At 33.0% G+C, this 23,177-nt stretch overlaps 2 protein-coding genes across 3 annotated transcripts in view; one reads left to right on the forward strand and one right to left on the reverse strand.

Annotated features, from left to right (window-relative positions):
- LOC129980494 (natural resistance-associated macrophage protein 2-like) overlaps positions 1–3,147 on the forward strand; it is a 96,234-nt gene extending 93,087 nt beyond the window's left edge. The window contains exons 15-16 of the mRNA XM_056090819.1: positions 746–812; positions 2,831–3,147. Coding sequence (XP_055946794.1) covers positions 746–788 — 43 coding nt within the window. The 3' untranslated portion in view covers positions 789–812; positions 2,831–3,147. The remainder of the gene's footprint in view (positions 1–745; positions 813–2,830) is intronic.
- LOC129980496 (natural resistance-associated macrophage protein 2-like) overlaps positions 1–23,177 on the reverse strand; it is a 60,866-nt gene that overhangs the window by 7,571 nt on the left and 30,118 nt on the right. For both annotated transcript variants that reach the window (XM_056090826.1, XM_056090828.1), the window contains exons 6-12: positions 16,859–17,014; positions 14,775–14,933; positions 11,656–11,703; positions 11,530–11,568; positions 11,235–11,354; positions 8,553–8,776; positions 2,828–2,987 (exon numbers count right to left, since the gene is read on the reverse strand). In XM_056090826.1, coding sequence (XP_055946801.1) covers positions 2,828–2,987; positions 8,553–8,776; positions 11,235–11,354; positions 11,530–11,568; positions 11,656–11,703; positions 14,775–14,933; positions 16,859–17,014 — 906 coding nt within the window. The remainder of the gene's footprint in view (positions 1–2,827; positions 2,988–8,552; positions 8,777–11,234; positions 11,355–11,529; positions 11,569–11,655; positions 11,704–14,774; positions 14,934–16,858; positions 17,015–23,177) is intronic.

A 23,177-nucleotide genomic window follows, 5' to 3' on the forward strand; every position in this document is an offset into this window, starting at 1 on the left:
CTGGCATAAATCGGATCATTTCAACCGTTATCAGATAATAAGATAGAGTAAGAAAGGCATTTTGCCTGCCTACTCTCCAGAATTTTACGCCACATTATTAAGAAGAGATTTGAATGTCCATGCCAAGAGAGAGATTTGAATATCATTCAAAGTTTCTATAGTTTCGCTTACATAACTGACTTTCTGTGAATTTGAGGCTCATGTCCGTGGCCTCTGGTCAGGATGTTTCGATTACTTCTTGAAATCGAAATATGTTTAAAAATGGAAGCTTATATATCTAATGTAATACCATTACGGTATTTTAATCTAACAGATGCAAGCGCCATAAAAATTAAAGTAGAATGTAATTTCATACAAAAAGTTTCATATTAACCTTCCGTCGGGCGCAATGCAAATCCTAACACTATCGGGCGCAATTCATCTAAGAGATTAATGCACTCAATTAATGCAATTTTTGAATGTATGTTAAAAAAACATATTAAACAGAACTTTTCATTTACATTTGAGTATATTTAGGCTTTTAGATAACATTTTAATTTTTATTTGCTGTTTTTATTGAACTCGTGACTTTATCTCACAGATTAGTTGCGCCCAATGGAAGGTTAAGTTTCGAACTGGAATGGCCAAACGTTATCATGTTATAAGAAAATTTGTTGATTTTGATGGTGTGAAAGAGCATTCTTTTTAATAATTAATATTATTATTTAAAAATTTTTTTATTGATGTTTCTTTTATTTTTTTTTAGATTGACTGATGTTGAAACTGAGGATGAAAATCCAAGATTGTAAATGCAATCTACTCTTCAATCAGAGGTAATTTTGTTCTATTCATTCAATATTTAGCTATGTATTTTTATTCTTATATATGTTTTTATATACTTTTTTAAAATTTAAATATTCATTTTTGCTTTATATGAATCAAAATATTCATTTTTACGAAGCGTGTAGAAAGATTTTGAGGAATTCTGTCATCTCCAAAAGTATTCGACTTAGAGATTTTGAGGAATTTCTGTTTTTCAGACCTTCTTGAGTTTCAGAAACACACTTTTGGATTTATGTCTATTTGTCGTTCTGTCCGTAAACTTGATAATATGCCTTGATCTAAGAGGATGAAATTTGTTATGTGGCTTTTACACCAAATTTGTAATTTTCGTTCAAATCTTGAATGGAAAACCATTCTGACAGGTCGTTCGGCTGCCTGTCCATCCGAGTGAGAGAGAACACGATGATTACAAAATATAAAGATCTAGACAGATAAAATTTGGTTTCTGATGATGTAAAGTGATTGCAGTCGCTTCTGTGGGTAAAGACCCCTGAACACCCGAGTGCAGAAGCCATTTGGTTTCTAATTTTGACATATAAAGTATAGATCTGAATTCATCATCTGTGAGTCTAAGTATTCGCTTGCATATAAACGCGGTACCTAAAAGGCACAGATATGGATATTAATTTGATGCGTGATCTTGTTACTAATATTGTTAAATTTTTGGTTTTAATTGGTCGGAAAAAAGCTTCCTAATTGCATAACTGGTTTTCCTTCTTGTACTATGAAGCATAAAATGCTCTGAAAATAAAAATCTGAGTATTCATGGTGTTCTCAACCTTTCCCAAGATCATAATTTATATGAGTTGAGAGAAGAGGGTAAATATCTTTACTAGGGAATATGCGAGAAAGTTCTTGGAAGGCAATTCCCTCTGGTTAAAGAACAAGTTTCGCTTTCAATCACGTGGACAAGGTGCTGATTAAATCGTACTGATTAAATTCCAATCTATCTGAACTAGATTCCAATGATTAGCTGAAAATACTTCAGTTTCTTGAATAACACTATAGCGACATTTAAAGCCCCATTTTCCACCCTCCTTTCCAGCTTCACATCTGGTACACCTAACTGTTAATCCTTTTCTGTAAAGATCCATAATTTTGCCAAGAAAGCCACACTTCGAAATTTTATTCGTCTAGTTTATAGCAGTTTGGAATTATCATGTTGTGGACAAGATAGACTGACTTCTTTGTGATAGATTTCGTTCAAAAGTTGGTTCGGATCTTAACACGATCACTACCACGGTTCAAACCCGATATCTAATCAGATGACCCTTTCTTAACAATCTCTTCACTATATTCTCTTATAGGGTTAACGACTCTCTTATATAATCAATAGGATTAATAACCAACAACTCTCTTATTTGGTTATTAAGACTATTTATTAAATTTTTAGATACTTTTCGGTTTGCTAGGCGAAAGCGAAAAGTCGCCAAATAATTTAGACATGTGTCCCCCCCCCCAAAAAAAAAAAAAAAAAAAACTTGCACCAAAAAATCGTAACGTTAGATTTGAATGCAAATTAGCGTAGGTCTTGGCGACGGTTTTTTGGCGCAATTCTAAATTATTTGGCAATTTCGCTTACGCCCGGAAACCGAAAAGTACTCATTCTATTTTTGATTTTTCAGATTTATAGATATAATTCTGAAATATTTTTTGATTTAGAGAAATTTAAAGCATGGAGATTCATTAAAATATCTAATTATTTCAAGATTTTCTCTTCGTATATTTCGCATGCCAAAAAATGAAAAGAATACAATACATTTCTACAATAACTGTATCGTGAGGATTAAAGATATTGATGCTGAAAATATATTGAAGATAGTACTCAATATATCTTTAAATGTATTAAAAAAAGTGAATTGACAGTTCATACTAAAATGCTTCTTTTTTTTGGGGGGGGGGATTCATGGATAGAAATTCCTTAAGAATATTAAAATGAAAAATTTCCATGATTGCATTTCTATTGTTATATGTACTTTTTAAATAGAAAATGAACTGTTCTTACCAGGAATCCAAGTACGACAGTGTAGAAGACCAAGAAAATGCCGAAGCAAATGAAAACTATCCACGTCATCGGGAGGGTTTCCATCACAAAATTCGTTACGAAGTACAGATTCAGACTAATCAGAAAGGTCGTCACCACTCCCATGAAGATATTGTTCTTCCTGTTTGAATGATAGTAATCAGACGAAACATCATTTTAGATTATTTTATAGTTACTTTATTAATGCAATTTGTATGTCACGGCTGGAGATTATGTTTGCAATCGCAGACGAATGTTCAAACATGAAAATAGTTGTTTTCATTAAAAAATATTTTTCTACATTTGTTATACTTTTCTCATTCATTTGTTTCCTCTTTTCCCGAAAAAACAAGTCTATAGTTTGAAAACAATTCTCCTAATTTCTGTGGGACATTTAATATTTCATTTGGAAGTTAAAAATTAGAAATTGTGACTTTTAAGGTACCCGGACTTTGAAATATTTTATTTTAGTAAATATGCTCTTTTATTATTCAATGATTATCGAAAATGCGTTACATTTTTCACTATACTATAATTGCCATAATTACATTTGCTACTATAATTACATTTCCAATCTTCTATTTCTGAATGAAAATAATTGGTGTAATACAGTTACTTTTATTCACAGTTGTATACAGTGCGTGTTAAAAGATCATTTACAAATTACAAGACTAGGTCAGTTAATACATTGCGTACGTATCAAGAGATTTCTCGTTTTTAGCTGGCCGCATGTTGTGGTCGGCTCAAGAGATATCTCGTTTCCATGTTCTTTCGGTTAAATTGATACATAACCAACCAGAGGCAAATATTTAATACGTCAAGGACCGCAAAGAAATCTGTAGGATATACGCTTGGGACTGCACGTTTTTGGGCAAACGTGCGTTCTAAAATCATCATGATATGAAGCAATAACAGACGGGTCACGCAACACGAGAAAATTCGTGAGTAGTCCTTAATATCTTAAAACAAGATACTGCTTCAAATCGTGCCGAACACCACTGCACAGGGGAATATGCTTTACCAAATATCACACTCTAAAGCATTATTCAAGTCTGTGAAATAAATAATAGTTAAAATGTAAAAATTCTTATATAATAAATACATGCATAAAATATAGAGTAATATTTAAGAATATCTCATGTAAATATAATACCAAATGCAAATCAGGTGTCGTCCTCGTCATCTGGCCACGGTTCAAAATTACGAGATCCGTCCCAAATTAGTCCTAGTGTTGTTTTAAAACGGGGCGTTAACACTATGCCGCCAGGCGACAATAAAGTGGAATCGTACGTTAAGTGTACAATTTATGAAGTTGACAATTTATAATCTCCCGAGAACCTCAAAAACTTTCGGCAACAAGCGAAGTAATCTTAATTAGTGCTGCCGGTGTCAAGCGAAGAAATTTTTACGAGCTATGCGGACTGCAAAGTGTTAATATAACTAAACTAAACTAAACTAAAACTACGAAATTGATCGATATTCAGAATATTTAACAACATTATATGAGTATCGAGAAATATCTTGCTCTAATAAGGGTTAATTCTAGATTGTATAAATAAAAGTACCTTACTATATCTATAAATAAACTTTGAAGGTATAGTCTTATTCTCATAAATCTGGACGACGTTGTGCAGCTAGTAGCAACAACAAACAACACAACAATTGATTAGATTTTTTATGGATTTGTTTGATTAGTTAAAAAGTTAAAAACCATAATAGAAGAGGTCAAAGTCCATCGGAGAAGATGAATGCACAATGCTTTGTTCACGGAATGCAGGCTATGACACTTCGTGACTCGCTATTTTTTTTTACCAAGAATGCATCTGCGGCATGGCAAACAACTTAAGAATTTAACGCATTAAGAAGTTGTTTGGGATGTCGCAGACTGTTTGTATAGGGCAGGGATGGCGATGGCACACGACACATTAATTTGGGTACGCTGCCGATCAAAACGGTTTCATTTTACGGTTTGCAAAACGATTTGCATGTGACTTCATTTGATAAACTGAATTTATCCCAATTCGATTGGTTGGAAGTTGAAATGCAACAACTGATTGATTTCCAGTCTAATTCAGTATGAATTCAAAAATTTATTGAAACAAGGAAAAAGTTGGAATTGATTGAAAAAGTAAGATTAACACGCAACATAAGCAAAAATGACAATAACGAAATTTTGGAAACGTGGAATTTGATTCAAACATTTAACTGTTTGAAGAAGATGGCTCATTCTATTTTAAGCACATTTTCATCTATGCCTGCGAGTCATTTTCAGAAATGAATAACATTAAAGACTCGCTTAGAAACTGTTTGGCAGATGACTCCCATTCAGCGCGCCTTCTGAACATCTTACAATCCTAATATAAATTATTTGTCATCTAATTACAATAACAGAAGTCACATTAATGCTACTTTAATTTGAATTCCACGTATAACTAAAACATTTACTACTATACAGCGCAAAATGTATTTTTTCGCAGTTTTGAGTTGTTAGTGTTTAATTTTATTATTTTTCCAATAATCACAGGCCAAAATTATTTGTCGGCGCGTCTATACTTCATTAGATATTTCTTTAGAAAAAATGGCACGTTGATCCATAAAGGTTCGCCACCCCTGGTATAGGGGTTTCGATCCTTGCAAGAATAAGCATAGTCTATGTGTGTGCAAATATATTAGAAAAAAAAATGCATCATTTCCCTGCATAACGATTTTGTAAAGCTCTCCATTTAAATCATTGGTCATTTGAAATTTCTTAGAATTCATCATTCTGAGAAATTATATTATGTAATTACTTAAAAGATATTTTGACAAAGCCCGATTATGAGAATGAATTAATTCACCATTCTAATGATAGGAAATTAAAATGCTATGAAACTCAGAAGAATTATATACTCCCTAATTCGTTAAAAAGGGTATTATTTGAACAGAGAACAGAACTATTTATTAGAAAATAAATATTTGATTGAATTAGTTACATCTTGAATTATAAATGAAGACTAAAAATAGTAAACGTTGTGCCAAAAAAAGTAGATACAGTTTTCAGGTGTCAAATAAGCAATGATTTTTAGCCTGATTAACGTAATTATTGTAATTAAGAATTTATTAGTAGGAACCTTTGTACAGTTACAGTGAACTGTTTTCTCGCCTCCGTCTCTTAACCATTTTTAATCCTTAGTTTACAGTTCACATTACATATTGCTTTAGTCAGTTTACATTACAGTTTAAAATTTTTGCTACAAAGATAGAGTGGTGCAGACATCATGCAATTGGGGTGCCCTCTACCTTCTAATAAAATGAAATTGAACCGGAGATAATAGAAAAGCACGAGATTATTGATTTTTAAAAATAAAATTGTCGTGATGTTTTGTTGTTCTTCTCTGTATGACTTTGCACGTGGAGTATAAATGACGATATTCTAGTAATTTCCATTTGTTTTGGATAAGAATTAATTATTTTAAATAGTAATTTTTTCATAGGTACCATGCTGGTTGAATTTATAAGTTTCCAGTAGGCCGCGGTGGTCTGGTGGTAAGGTCTCGGCTTCGGAAACGGAGGGTTTCAGGTTCGAGACCCGATTCCACCGAAGAACCGTCGTGTAAGGGGGTCTGTTGCACGTTAAGTCCGCCCTGACCAAACGTCCTCCCGCTGGTGTGGTGCGGAGAGGGGGGTGCCAGCTCAGGTGTCGTCCTCGTCATCTGACCGCGGTTCAAAATTCACTCACTTATATTAATTTTTTCAAAACAATTGTTATCCCCTTCTATATCAAAGCCAGTGTCCAAAGAGTCGAAATCAAGCTAGTCTTTGTTACTTTCAGTTTCACGACACACTTCTTTCGATAATTTTCTTTTTGCCTTTTTAAAGTATTAAACTTTTCCACTCGGAAAGATAATTCTATGCTTAATTATTCACTTAATACATGGACCTGTTTATTACACCAAAAAATACAACAGTTTTAAGTTGAGTTTTCCAGAAAAATGAATTTACATCTTTTTAACATTCTGTAGGTATTTTTAACAATTAAAATTTTAAAAAAAATCGAATTGTCGCACCGTCTTGAATGGTGACTGAGAGAAGTTGAGATATTTTAAGAAGCAAAAATGCTTAATCGCCCTTAAACACAATTATAAATATTACTTCGATTCTGTGTATAATGCAAGATAGAGAAATCCGATCTAGAATTATACATATAATTGAAATAATTAGTAAAATACCATTTTCATTTTATATATAATTTATTCTATGTTTCTCCGAAGTTTGTCGATTATTGATTCAGTATAAGATCTGTTCTTTGCTGTGGTAGAAATAAGACCTCAAAAAGTCAAATTGTTGTTGATTGATCTTATACTATTCCAATCAATTGTTTTCTTTTATGGGTTATTAATTTCCACTAGTTTGTTTTATTCAGTTTCTGAGTTATTACCCTACTGAATAATCCCAAAGGGGGCACCTCGTAATTGAGGATGAGACGCTTTCGGTATAGTCGTTGGTTCAAGCCACCCTGGTGGCTACACAAAAAGGCGGGGCCCGGCTCCTCCCATCGATGACGGGACATATTTCCTTCGGAAAGGGTTGTACCGTGGCCGGTGATGGCCTTTAGAACACAACCACAGCTCCCACCAGTATTGCTGTTGCAGCGGTCCTGTCATTCAAGTTTTTCCGTGTGCCTTCAAGAGTGTCGGGGAAGACAGTTTGTGATAACCTTCTGAATATGCTTTTAACTTTCAGTTGGTAAGACGCAAAGTACAGCTTGACGAAGATACCATATTAAAGCTATTATTTAATACTTGTGTTGTTTACCTCTTTGTAGGATAATATCACGAAGCTCTTTTTGTCTTATCACAAATTTAATTTTGATAAGACAAACTTACTTATCAAACTTATAATTTTGACTTACTAACAAACTACTAAAGTAGATCGGGCGAAAAGAATTTATAAATAAGAAATTTGTGTAAAGTGGATTTGATTCAGGAGATATCTCACTTAGTAACATATTGTTAGTAACATTGCATCAGGATAGGTTTAATTCGCCAAAATAAGGGTGACAGTAAAGATGAAAGGAGGAGGTGTTTATATTTAATAATAAAGCACACTTGGATTACTCGTGGAATGAATTAAAATAAGATAATCCGGTCAGAAACGACATGATACTCGCATACACGTGAAAAAAAAAGTTGAACGAAAAAGCATCTAATAGGGTGGACAACAAAGTCAAAGAAAAATGCGCGAATCCGAAAATGCGCTTTTCCTTCCGCGTCTCATCTCTTACTGTTCATTTTAGTATTCTGAGACGACCACTTTTCGACGATTCTATCTCATTAAAAGGAGAAACGCGGAAGGATGACGCATTTCCGGAATTCTTCCTCATATTTTGACCTTGACTTTCGCCTTATTAGATACTTTTTTTGTTCATTTTTTTCCCACGTGTATGTGAGTATCGTGTCGTTTCTGACCAGATTATTTTAATTCAGTCTGTGAGTCATTTGAGTTTATTTTAAATGTAAACATCCCCTCTTTTCATCTTTCCTTTCACCCCTATTTCGATGAATTAAACCCATCCTAACCGCGGAGGGTTTTAGAATCAAACAATAGTGAGATAGAATCGTAGAAAAGTAATCGTCTCAGAATACTGAAATGATCTGAAGTACAAATTACATCGCTCATTTCTGTCCTTTATTTTACTTATTAAAAAGGGATTTGATTGTCTGTTTACCTGTCGTTAACAAAATCTCCCATCAACGTCTTTGAGGCCGTAAATAGGTATGTTGTCAGCAGGGCAAATGGCAGCTGCATCGACATGAGGGCGTTGAGGAAATCGTTCATGCCGCTCACGTGGTTAACGTCCTGCATGACAGCCACCGAGACAGTTGGGAGGATGGCAATGGTTCGAGTGAGAAGAACCCTCTTCCATCTTTTCCATTTCATGTGCAAGAATCCCTGTAGAAATAAAAAGAGCGGTTAATAATATTACCAATACCGTCAGTTCTTTTATAATTTGAGGAGGTCATTGATACATGACAAAAAAAAAATGTCAGTATCTTGAGAATTAACAGCTTTATTTTGTTCTCAGTCGACCCCCTTCAGATCTAGCATACTTGAAATAGACATCAAATACAATATTTCCTAACAATTACTCATTTTTCCAATGTTGACAACTTCTTTTTGTGTACAGCCGACCACCTCGCCACCAATGAACGTAGCAGTATCGACAGGAGCAATGTTAACCATTATTAGATCAGGTCCGTATGGATTTCATAAGTGTAAAATTGTATGAAACAGTATTATCTGAGGGCTGAATTTAGATCTTCAAGACATTGAAAAGGGATTATATTGTCACGAAGATGTAAAGAACTATGCTGTTAGTTTAAACAAATAATTATATTTATTAGAATGGAGCAACTCACAGCAGCACGAGACTGAGAACTTGTCCATCACTGATGGGACTCAGCGTTTATATGCATATAGAATGTTCGAGAGCAATCCAATTTGAATATTGAAGAAAGATCTAGAACCTTCCAGATCTTAGATAATCAACAGATAACAATTTAAATTAAAGAATCCCTGTCTTTGGATAAAACACAATGGCTGATATTCAAACAACGGACCAATCATTTGAAAGGAGATGCACTGCCGACTGATAGTTATTCTGGTTTATGTGGCAATATTTTTAAGAGCATGTTTCGACACAGCAAACTAGTTAATGAGTTAGTTAAGTTTGATCGTCACTCATTTCGAATATAAGTTTAAAGCAAAAAACCAGAAATGAGAATCAAAGAGGTTTGTGGCACAGTAAACATAATTTATGAAAAGTTTAAAAAATAGTAGAACAAGAAAAAAATCTGTAACAATATAAAGTTTAAAAAATTCTTTCAAGGAAATTATTAACAAAATATTTTGAGTGGAAAATTAAAATATATTGTGCATTTAGTAATGCCAGCGTAACAGCTGGGAGTGAAAATCGTTTAATTGAAAGAAAAAAAATAAGAGGTTTTGCAGTAATTCTTAATTATTGACAAAATTATGACAATTATTGAAATTGACGACGCTTATAACTCATTAACATCTTAAGAAGGAAATCAATACAAATGTTATAACTTTAAAAATATTATTGGTATTTATGTGAATTCATAATCGCTTTATAATTCATCGTTAATAACTAAGATAATAATTAATTTTCTTTATTTTTTCCTACAAGAAAAAAAACCCCATGTTGTATGAATTTTAATGTAAAACCTTGAAACTTTTAAATGATCCCTAATAAAACCACAGTATTTTAATTCCTAATTTTTCAGCAGTAAATCATTAAATTTACACATGTTTATTACCAATTATCCTCTAAATTAGTCTAAATTCCATTAATATCCCTATAAATAATGTTTACAAATGTAAGTGGTGAGCAGTTCACAATAGATGTAAAAACATAAATAAAAGGAGACGGCATTTAAAAAGAATAGATTACTTTAAAAAAAACTATAGAAAATTAGACAAATATAAATAAAAATTAAATATAAGAAATTAAAAAAAAATCATACCAATTCTTATTAACAAATAACAGTAAATTATTAATAAATTTAAATAACCAAAATGAGTCTATCGTCATGAAATAGAAATGAGGTAAAATGCCAGGATGTAAATAAATCCATCCTTTATTAAAAGTTGTATATCAAGTGTCAAAATAAACCAGAGAAGTGATCGCTCCAAAACTTTGTTGTCTACTCTCTAACAAAGATGTTATTCCAATGAAAGCTTTCCATGACAGTGGCATACAATAGTTACTAAAAACAAACCTTTGGCGTGAATTCAGCATTTTTACTAAATCTCTGGCGTAATCTTTGGCGAATTTTTTGGTGATTAATCCTTGGCATGTATAATATTAATAGTATCCAAAAATAGAATTTTTGTTTTAGATGCGCTTTTTCCAACTGAATGAAACCAAAATTTGATACAGATTATAGTTGTAGCCACAAAATACCATACTAAACTTTATATATTTAAGTTATTGCCTTTATGAGTTATTTACATGCTTCAGGAAGTACAGATCGACAGATGGTCCCCCGCCTCCCCCCTTATTGGATTTAAATAAAAAGTGTCTACATTATAGATGTTAAATCTGTGCACCGAATTTTATGCATCTAGCTTTCTTTGTTTTGGAGTTGCGAGTTAATTTATATTCGAACTGCCAGGACAGACAAACTTTCTCTGAACGGATTTTGTTCAAAATTTGATAGAAATTTACAACTTTGGTGTAAAAATCGGCATACCAAATTTCACCTATTAAGCGCAAATGGGTTTTTGATTCATCAAAATCTCGAGTTCGAATATTCTGACGATGGCAGTGCCTTCTTTATACTTCGTATATGAGAAAGAAAAAAAGAAAGATTTATTTCTTTGTTACCTCCATAACGAACTGTCCAGTATAGGTTCCTGTCATGGTCGAACTTTGACCTGCTGCGAGAAGTCCTACAGCCCAAATATACAAATACGCTGTACCGAATTCACATCCTAGGAATATGCCCTGTAGTATGGGAAAAAAATATTTAACAAATATTAAATAAAAATGCAAAATTACAAAATTAAAAAGTAAAATAAAAAAATTTGAAACTAACCGAAACAATTAAAAAGTAATACAAATTTTGAAAAATGATTAAAAATAACAATAATAAAAATGAGCTTTAAAAATAACTACTTACTCCTCGATATATGTCTCCCGAAATGATTGATTCACCTTCCTGGAAGGGAAAAAAAATATTTCTCTTAATACATTCCACCGACAATCTAAATGACGGAATAAGTTTATTTTTGTAATTCATACTTACGTCAAATACGTCACTAGCATTTATTCCTCTCTCATGGCACAGGTTACTCTAAAAATAGAAGTTCGTAATGAGTTTACCATAAGCTGCTTTTCTCAAGAAGGCAGTTATGACTAAAAATAAAGGATTAATTGGATAGAAATGTAACAATATTTAATGGCAAACAAATCTGATTGTTTCTTCTGAGCTCAAAATGGACTAAGGAGACTGATGATTAATTCGAATTTCTTCTAAGATGGTACTATTAACATAGCCTAGCTGTTAGTGTTTAAATCTGTCTACTCTTGTAGCTCAGAGTTGCCGATTTGGAATACCCCACGTAAACAATTAAAAACTTTTTTTTCTCCAAATTTAGAGTCTATCATTTCATGGAAATAAAAAATATGAACCCTCAGCCTTTTGAATTCATTCAACCTCTAATTAGATAACACATCCTATTTGGAGCATTCATTGTTATTTCGATCCCTATAATAGTATAGAGAGCACTTCAAATAATGAAGCGGTTCCATGTGATATTTTTACCTTTCAAATTACTTAGTATTTTCACTTATTCGTAGATTTAATATTAAATACTCAGTAATTCGATGCACCTGTCTTCGTTTAGCTTAGTTATATTAACGTCCTGTTTAAAAGCAATTCTAGGGTTATTTCGAGACGAACCTCGTAATTGTGAACCGATCAGACGACGAGGATAACACCTGAGCCGGCACCTCTCCTCCAATCTTCCATACCACACCAGCGGAAGGACGTTGGCCACGACGGATTGAACGTGCACACCAGACCCGCTTACACAAAGGTTCTTCGATGGAGTCGGGTCTCGAACCTGAAGCCGTCCGGATCTGAAGCCGAGACCTTATCATCAGACCACCGGGGCTTCGATGCACATCTCAGAATCGTCATTGTAAACGAAAGGATTAATTAGATCCGGCCACAACAATTTTAAGATGAAAGTTGTTTCACACCAGATAATAGCAAAAAGTCTTAGTTCTTTGAACAGTATTCGAATTTTGACTTCTGAATTACTAAGATGTCATCATCTGTGAGTTATAAAAATCTCTATTTTGTCAATATCATTTATATATTCTTTCCGTAGGTAGTGTAAGGGGTAATAAGACATTATGTATATAAATATGTTACTTTTCACGTAAAAAAATAATAAAAAAAGTCGTATATATCGACAAAAATTTCCTTTTTTTAAAACTCATTTCGTTGTCAAATGTGAAAAAAGACCATATATCCAAAATTCCATGCCCAAGAAATCTACTAGTTGCAAATTTTCTTATCACTGTTGGATGCTTTGTTGTTAGTGCAGAAAGTAAGATAATGCAACAAAACCGCATTGCTTTTAAATGGCTACTATAATTAACATACTTTGGCGAATTGGCATCTATTGGCGATCTGAAGAAGTACTATTAAATTTCAGTTTTAGATACACGATTTTTTGCACTGTGTGTAACAATATGTTGGATAATATTTCGCTTTTATTTCCGAAATGGTACTTGCAGCATTTCATTAACAACATTGAGCATGCACTATGGACATATTTTACATCTCATCTATTTTAAATTGAGGTAAGTTTTCCTTGTTCATCTACAATTTTTTTAAAAAAAATGGCTCTTTTAATGGAAGCTCAGAGCGAAATTCGAGCTACCCTTTTTTCCTATGATAAACAAGTGGAAATGTTCTATCCTTGAACTTTTTCGAATACTGCAATAATATGGACTGCTTCTCGTATTTTAAATTTCATTTTATTGTGAAAGGAATTAAATACACATTTCGGACTTATTCCCTTTGATTCATTTTTACAATTTTAGTGAAAATACTTCCGTCCAAATGTCAGTTGTCTAACTAGTTACAGACAGACTATCTATCTTTTGATGTATTTAGTCTAAAATTCTACATAAACCAAAAAGTTTTGTATAGAAATATAACTGCAATTCATCGGTCTGGCTTGATACGCTTTTTATTTATAGCTTTCATAAATACACTAATCGACTGATAAAAAGACAATCAACCTTTTGGCAAATATGATAATAACAGAATTTGCAGTCGACCATCCTGCCACTGCAGAGATGCACAGCATCAACAGGATTGACGCGATCGGCCATTATGTGTTATACTCTAAAAATTACGGCCCAAGTGAATTCCTCATACCTAACAATCTATTTGAAACGGTCAGACATCTCCCTTTCCTTCTGAATTTGTTAACGAATCTCAATTCTGGTAATAGAACTATAACTCAAAATTTTCCATCTAAGCATCTAAACTGTTGCATTTTTTAATTACCATGTTCACATACATACGGAGGACCATCAGAAAAACATAGTTTTTAGAACATAGAAAAGTATAAGATGTAAAAAAAAAAGTATAAAATTATCGCTTGCTCTAATGTTGACTTTCGAACCCGAGAGTGTCTCTCTACGATACTATCACATTACGTCTTACTTTGAAATTCCAACGATATTATTATGTGCAACCGTTTTTAGTTCATTTTGGAAAAATTTATATTAAAAGTTTTTAATTATGTATGCCGTTTTTAAAAAAGTAATTAATTTATTTCCTAGAAAATTTGATGTCATTCTTGCTCGTTTCCATACAAAAAAGTTTCTTACAAATTATATCAATTTCTCATTCTCCTTTATGTTCTTTTTATGATGATCTTGAAATAGACAAGCATATCCTTTTGTCCTTACCTAATTACAAGGATCCGAGAAACCTACTTCGGGAAAATATAGGAATCATTCCAATTTCATTGAATTGGTTTTGCGATCAAATTGTGCATGACGACCCAAGATCAGTTCTGTCGTAAGCAGCTTGAAATATATTTGGAAGGTAAAAGAGAATAGTAACTTTACCTAAGCCTCCATTAAAATCATTAGTTCTCTTTCTACAGTTCGGGACAGAGTGATTGAAAAGCAAATAAACGCCTGAAACATCAACACAAACAATGATTAAAATTAGTGTTTGCATGAATTATTTAATATTTTATTAGATCTGAAGCAATTTGATGTAGAAAGGGCCAAATTATATTCTCCCCATTTTATTGCTTGGGATTTATAGAATTTCGAAGTCAAAATCTTGATGGCTACGATTCTTTCTTTGTGAAAGAAGATTGGACTCACCACGTGGCTGTTGGTGACGTCATTCATTCCTGCCGCGAACACACCTATCACGAAGATGTTGATGACGAGCGAGACGAAGAGGGCGATGGCGGACTCGATGAAGTAGTACCTGTTGGCGTCGGACACCTCAGCTTTGTTCTTCCTGTTGATTTGCCTGCTCTGAAAGGAAATGGCTGTGGCATTTACGGCGGAAGTATCGGATCAAGACACATAGACCATGGAAAGAAGATACATAGACCAAGAACAAGACACAAAGACCAAAGAAAAAAGATACATAGACCAAGAACAAGACACAAAGACCAAAGAAAAAAGATACATAGACCAAGAACAAGACACAAAGACCAATGTAAAAAGATACATAGACCAAGAAGAAGACACAAAGACCAAAGAAAAAAAGATACATAGACCAAGGACAGGACGCAAAATATATTTGATTCATATTGAATCAGAGAAATAAATTCAAAGCCACTCTGTAGATTTTTTGTTAACAAACAGAAAACAAAAAAGAAATAAATTTCTTATTACTGATTACGAACATTGCTACAGTTTAAACATACTGTGCATTTATGAATGTAATTTAAATGCTTAAAATTTGCGCAAAAGGTTATTTTAATATATAAAATTCTTATTTTATTGCTGTTTTCATTAAATATACTGTTTCCCTAAATAACAAAGAACAGGGTCAAATTAAATCTTTATTTCCATTGAAAGCACTGGTGTTTCCATTTTAGTTTATTTTAAATTAAAACATTTCGGTTAAGCCAAAGGAAGCTCTGAAGACACTGTTCTTCGTCAGGTATGTTCTTAAAGAAAATGGCAAAGGTAGACTGCTCCTATTGTAACCATTTATTACCTAGAAAATGGCAACGTCATACTGCATCAGCTCTGTTCTAATTGTAATCAATTACAATGTCGAGCACATATTTATACAAACAGCATAATTTAAATGATAAATCCTTTTTATTAATGAGTGTTTATAAGAATTAATTTGCATTATGCGGTTACTCCAACAGAGAACAGGTAGGATAGATTTTACACTATATTTATTACTATTATTAATCCATTCGGACAGGAACGGCCTATTATGTTTTTGATTCAACACCAGCGCTCTCGTGGGGTTAACAAGAAATGCAGACAGACGGAATAAAAAAATGACAGCATTAAGTACGAATATATTGAAAAGGCTCGCCGTGAATGTCTAAACGATAATGGATACGATTACAAATTTTCTTCATCAACGATCTTATCGTTTATGAAGAATATTCATTATCCCTGCCAAAGATCTTCTGTTTTGAACAATATTCTCACATAGAGTCGATATATATGCAACAGAAACTCGATGAAATAAATCTTTTTTCCACAAAGATACCTGTTACGAAGTAGCGTGACTTATTATAATGTCCATAAATACACCAATTGTGTAAGCATAAACCGAACATGTAAAGAAAGGTCAAGAAAGATATGGACCGATTAATTGAATTGAATTGGTTGTTGTTGTTTATAATGGCACTTGCCATGGACAAGCTCGCTGACGATGTCAGTGATTTTAAGCCAAGGGAGCGTCTCTTGTTTTAGTAGCGCCAGCTAGGGCCAAGAGTACGTCTTAGCTACTCACGCCTCACATTCGCTTGCACAACCCCTTTTTACAGGGGGGCACATTCACACATTTCACAGATAGAACAGGAAGAACAACCATGCCTGAACTGGGACTCGAACCCAGGACGCCCAGGTCACGGGGAAGACACGCTACCCCTATGCCAGGACGCCGGCTGAATTGAATTGGAAACTCGATTAACGTGCTGACACGGGATATCAATAAAAATGTTTGTAGATCCATTTGTTTTCGATGAAAGATTTCATCTATAAGACCAAATTTTAAAAGAACACTTTCTGATATGTTTCTTAAGTCAGCATTTAGCAAGATTGATCATGATATTATAGGCCTTTATATTATAACGAATGACCTGTCTGGCTGGATAGTCAACAACCTCGGTCTCTTGTACACCAGAAACCCATTTAATCCAAGAGATCTGTGACTAGACGAATGTCAGACTTTTTGGAAAGTTCGAAAATAGTGATCTTACCTTGACGAGGGACGAATGTAAGTAAAGGTTGTGTGGGGTGATGAGGGCGCCGACGATGCCAACCGCCTGCAGGAGCACTCGACTGCTGCAGGAGGCACATCCGGGGATGAACAACCCTTTCACCACTTCTACTTGATCCGGCTGGACCATGATGTACTGCAAAATATAAACATTTATCAGTTTTCTAAAAACGCTTACCCTTTGTGGTATCTCTCATTATCAATATTATTTCCACATACCCCCAGGCATACACGTACCATGGCAAATTTTAATCTTTTAGCATATGCTCAAGAGATTGCGTCTGGAAGGTCTCATAAGCCGCTCACTATTTTTAGTAAGTGCATAAGACGAACACATATTCTGTGTCTGTGAAAGGAATTAAATATTCTATTTGTTTTTCACCAAGTTCTTGATATCCTTTTTTTTAAAAACTAAAAAGGTTTAAAACTTTTAGTTTTAAAAACTTTTAAAAACTTTCTTGAAAAAGTTTTAAAAACTTTTTTAAAACTTTCACTTTCCCCAAGAACTTGAGTTCTTTTTTTCGTGCTTTAGTCTCGTGCCTTTGCGGTCTTTCTCTCGTTATCAGCATTATTTCCACGCATCCTCAGACATACACGCACCAAGGCAAATTTAAATCTCTTTTACATGTTCAGTGGTTTATGACATATGCTAAAAAGATTTAAATCTGACATCACAGCTCATTCAATTTCGCAATGAATAAGAATTTTTAAATTATTTCTGCAATGCATAAAGTAATGCCACATATTTATGTAATTTCTTATTATTCGCTTATTATAATATATTTCCATATAAAGTTTAAATGTATTGTACTTAAACTTTCTTCGATTAATACCCTTAATTCTTCATCACTTTAAAATGAGCATGATTTGTCGTTAAACGAAATATATATATTTTTTTATTCTGGTGTTTTCTCTTTTATTGCTACTGAATCGGATTCAAATAACTTTATTAAAATCGACTGCTACAATTTTACACCCTTTGGGTAACACTGATCAATGTGAGAAATAAAACAAAATCTGTTTGGACAGAGTTAGTTGATTTTTGTAAAACTTAGATTTTCTGAATTCTTAAAACGCTACGGCTGTGTACTAAGCTATTCTGGTATTTTCTCATTCATTGCCATCGAATCGGATTCTAGTAACTTTTCCAAAGACTTTTTTGGTAATATTAGTTGATTCTCATCCCTTTTGTTTGCCGATCTTTATGAATTCGAGACACAATTCAACTTATTTGAAAAATGATTATGAGTGCGCATTAATCTATATGTTAAAACATTATATTTAAATTATTATTAAATGCGGATTGAGAAATGGAAATAAAGATGAAATCCTGGATTCTCTCTTCCTAAGCTGATATATATGTGTAAACATAATTCTGCAAGAAAGATGAAATGTTTTGAATTAATTTCAATTATTTTACATGAGAGGCATATTATGTACAGGGAAGAATCGATAAGTCTACATCGCGACACCAGAGCAAAAGAGAGAAATTTTTCCCTTCGGTGATTTTACTATGAGATTCCGATAGGGATTTCTTTGACACATGTCGATTTAAGAAAGGTAATCTTATGTATCTTTGAAAGAGATGCATAGTGTTAAGGATTTTCCTTTCTTCGCTCCCAACGTGGGAATCAACGGAGTCTGCAATTTGGTTACGCGCGTGTTAAAAATAATCAAATAATAAGTGGGAATTGAATCAGGAAATAAGTATATATTTTAGAATGAAGTTAACATAGACTAATTTAAAATAAAAAGAAAATTAATTAGGATTTTACTTAAATTAAAAGATATCATTACATATATAAATTAGGCACAAAGCCAGAATGGACAAACTCACAATGTTTGCAAAACGTATCTCGGCATCATAATCTAAATAGAATACGTGTTCTCTTTCAAAACCAAAAAGACCAAAAAAATTTTAGATACACTATGTTATACAAAAGCACTTTTCAAAATAAGTTTCTTTTGATATTTATAAAATACCAAAAGAAAATTATGGTTTAATCCCTAGTAGCACACAGATATTTAGCAATACTGTATAGCATTAAACAATATTTACAATATTTTATAATATTGTTGAATATTAAATGATATAATATCACACCATATTGTAAAAATATTGTGTTCAACAGGATGCGCTGCATGGGATTCAATCTGCGTCATGATGCTTGATACAAATAGCGCATTATTGCACTAATTCACATAATTCATTCACTTGACGTGTCTCTAAAATTTTATTAATATCGAAAATTACATCAAAATCACAAAGCATAGAAAACTCCATATCTTTATTAATAATAAAGGAAGATATGTGTGCAAGGCAGACCGAGGCTTAAAATTATCAAATTTAATACAAATGCACTTTGAATTTCATGATTCGGTGGATTTTTAGAAATTTTAATTAAAAAATAAAGCGTTTATTTGGCTTGTATTGCGGTAACTGCCAAAAATATTATAACATTAGAAATAATTTTTACTCCGATCCAAAATTCAAAATTTTTATAATGCAGCTAGCTATTTAATTACCATGAGATTTTTTTCTTAAATTTTACAATATATAATGTGTAGGAAGTGTTATTGGCTGTAAACGTGTTTCAGGGATGGCGATTAATTGAAGTATTTAATTGGTTTCGATTGTATGAGAGGGCGTCGCCAACCATGTCAAATAGGATCTGGTTGTGTTTGGCATCCATTGGGAGGGGGGCTCACGCACATGCGACGTCAGGGCGCCTGGGAAGCGCTGTTTACACGCTCCCTTTACGTACCGTTTTTAGGCTTAACCGTGTTTGGCGTCTCCATCTCAAGTGAACCGGGCTCCTAATTAAATCTTATTCCATAACTGTAAATAGTGTAGATATTGAAATGTTTTATTATATGTAATCTTAAAAAAAATAATTGTTTTTTTACATTGGATATTATTATTCTTTTTTTCAAATTTTATCCCTGTGAATATATACTGTGAGATTTTAATAGGGATTTCCATCACGTGTCAATCACAAGTAAAGGAATCATAGGGATCTTTCAAAAAATGTGCATAGCTGGACAGTATTTTATCTCTTCACTCGGAGTGTGGGAACCGCTGACTAAAGCCTTTTTACAGAGCTTTTGTTGCCTTAATTAAATAGAAAAAGTGGAATGGGATCAGGAAATAAGAGAATATTTTAGAATGAAGTTAATATGGGCTAATTTAAGACAAAACTTTGGAAATTAATTAAATTTAAATTAGAATTTAAAATATCATTACGCACGCACGCAAACACGCACGCACGCATGCACACACACACACACACACACACACACACACACACACACACACACACACACACACACACACACACACACACACACACACACACACACACACACACACACACACACACACACAGCCAAATTTTCAATAGCACATTTCATTATTACAATGAATTTCAAATCGTTTGCTTTTTTTAATCCAATATTTAATAGTATAATCTTCTTCCAATTCTGAAAACTAAGGAAAAAGCATTATTTTATCTGAGCAGCCTGTATGAGAAATAAGAAAACGTAGACTTGCAAAAGGCAATATACAATTAGAAGATGGATTACCCGAAAAGCTTTTTTAACAGCATTATGATTTCATGAGACTCGACTCCATTTAGAATGTTCATGTTTAAAATAAACAGAGTAGGTTAAAAGCTGTTAAAATAACAGAGCTTTAATGTATATTACAAGTTCATGCCTTATTGTGAGATCATGAACATCAAGTATGCATATAATCTTCAACTGAAATGAAACTCGTGCATTATTCCTGATGAGTCAGCTGATCGCCTAAGGTCGCTAGTATGCTATATCCTTTTTTGCGAATTTATTTTTGGAAAATTCTCAATTAGCTTTTTTAAAAAAGTGATGTAAATTTTTGTGAAATATAAAGAACATTCGAAATCGGCATTTAGAATTTGAGATGAGGTAACGTAATCCTTTAAAGAGCTGTTCATTGCGTAGAATATTTCTTTGAAATTCTTCGCAACGCATAATTATTGCTATATATTGATCATATCTTCAAACCATCTTATAGAAAACAAACACGAAGCAGTGTATTCAGGCGCTGAGAAGCGCAGAGCCTGCAGCTGACATTCGATCAACTGCAGTCATTCATTAGTTACTGGTAATAGAAAGCGAGCAGCTGTGCCAAATAGATATGAATTCACGGTGGAATTAATAATTACTACTTGAAATGCACTACAGTTAAGAGATGTTTATGGTGAATTGTATTTTATGAAACGAGAAGATTACAAATTGTGGGGCAGTTACAAAATAAATTCCAAAATACAAATTTTGACATAATAGGTTTCTCAAAACTTGACAGAAAACATAACGATGATATCTGCAGATTTAATTACGGTATTACGAAATGCTATTGTGCGATGGATTGTAGTTCGACTTTATATGACAAATTGAAAGAGGCATAGTTCATAGTTGCTCTATCAAATCATTAAAAATGTATTTACAACTAATTGTAGTTTGTTCTATAATTGTTGTGTGTTAATTGTATAACGATGAAATGCTATTGTGGTTTGTTGTATAATTATAATGAATGTAGACCAACAAATGGGCAGTTGAGTACATTTGTTGGTCTATTTTACGTCAATGGTTATCAGTTTTTTTTCAAAAATTACTGTATTATAGATAATTGCTAAGCAATGACTTGTAGTTAGTTTTATTTTCCGTTGCTGAATTTTGCGGAGTTATTGTTTTTCTATTATATGCCAACTCTTATTGTACCTTTACCTTTTTGGTTACTAATTATTAAATTCTTCATATTTGCTTATAAGAAAAATTTCAAATAAAAAAAAATGTATCTTTTCTTATTGTGACTGTTTTATCATAGATTGGCTGGATTTCTTTAGAATATTTTTAACTTTATAATTATCTTCTTATTCCTCCATTGAAGAATGACTTCTTACATTTTTTAATCCAGTAGAATTGTTAATTAGATATAAATATGTGTACAAAATAATGGCCATTTTGTTGATTTCAAGGTTTAATAAGCCCCTATATCACATCAATATCGGCGCGTATACGAGGAAAAAGTTAAAACGTCAGCTTTTCTCATAAAAAAGTATCTCTCTAAGCTGGGCTTCATAGAGTCGCATTAAATTAAAAAAATAATAAAATAAAACTCAAATATTGAAATATATTTAATTTTTAAAAATTTATTCTTAAGCTATTGTAGGATTTTTGACGTCTTCTTTTTTTATTTTTTAATACCTCTAATTTTTTTTCAAAAATTTCTTGTCAGATGAATAAACTTTTATTTAAATGGTGAAAATAGATTTTCGATCCCCATTTCTTTATCTGGTTAGATATTCAGCTGCGTTACGTCATTACCAATAGCACACAAATATTGTACAAAATTGAATGACATCAATCAATATTCGCAATGTCATATAATATTGTTGAATATTGAATAATATCATATAATATCGCACGATATTTATATAATAGGCTGTATTACATGGGCAGTAACATTATTGAACGGTGAACCCCCAGCAACTTAAAACTATAAAATTGTTATAAATGTAGGAAGTGATATTGGCTGTAAACTTGTTTCAGGGATGGTGATTAATTGAAGTATTTAATTGGTTTCGATTGTATGAGAGGGCGAGGCCAATCATGTCAAGTCGGATCTGGCGGGATTTTGGCATCCAATAGGAGAGGCTCACGGTCATATGATGTCAGAGCGCCTAAGAGGCTCCTAAAGGAGTAACACTCGATTCTTCTGGACGAGTGAGATCTGACGCTGTTTACGTGCTCCCTTTACGTACCCTTTTTAGGCTTGGCCATGTTTGGCGTCCTCATCTCAGGTGAACCCTGCTCCTAATTAAATCTTATCCCATTTCTGTAAATAGAGTAAATATTGAAATGTTTCAATTATATGTGTACTTATAAATTAATTAGTTGTTTAATTTCGGATATTATAATTTCTATAATATCCAATATTCAAAAAAATTCACCTTACCCCTAGACGCCGTCCTACATAAATATTTTTCCATTTTAAGTATAGTTCGGTTTGACCATTTTAGTCACTTCATTCAACTGCTGGGAAAATATTAGAAAGAAATTTATTAATTAAATACATTTTAATAGTCCTAAGTATCATCTCTTGCCATAGTACAACTCCTTCAGTAGGAGGGGGGGGGGTGGAGTTCTCAAACCTATATCATTTCTACATCTACCCGGGGGGGGGGGAGGGCTACACTCAACCACCATGGCGGAAGCGTCCTCATCCCCGTTTCTGTAGTGCCCTTCCGGGGGAGGATTAT

This window comes from Argiope bruennichi, chromosome 8, assembly GCF_947563725.1.
Source record: "Argiope bruennichi chromosome 8, qqArgBrue1.1, whole genome shotgun sequence".
NCBI classification, from domain to species: domain Eukaryota; kingdom Metazoa; phylum Arthropoda; class Arachnida; order Araneae; family Araneidae; genus Argiope; species Argiope bruennichi.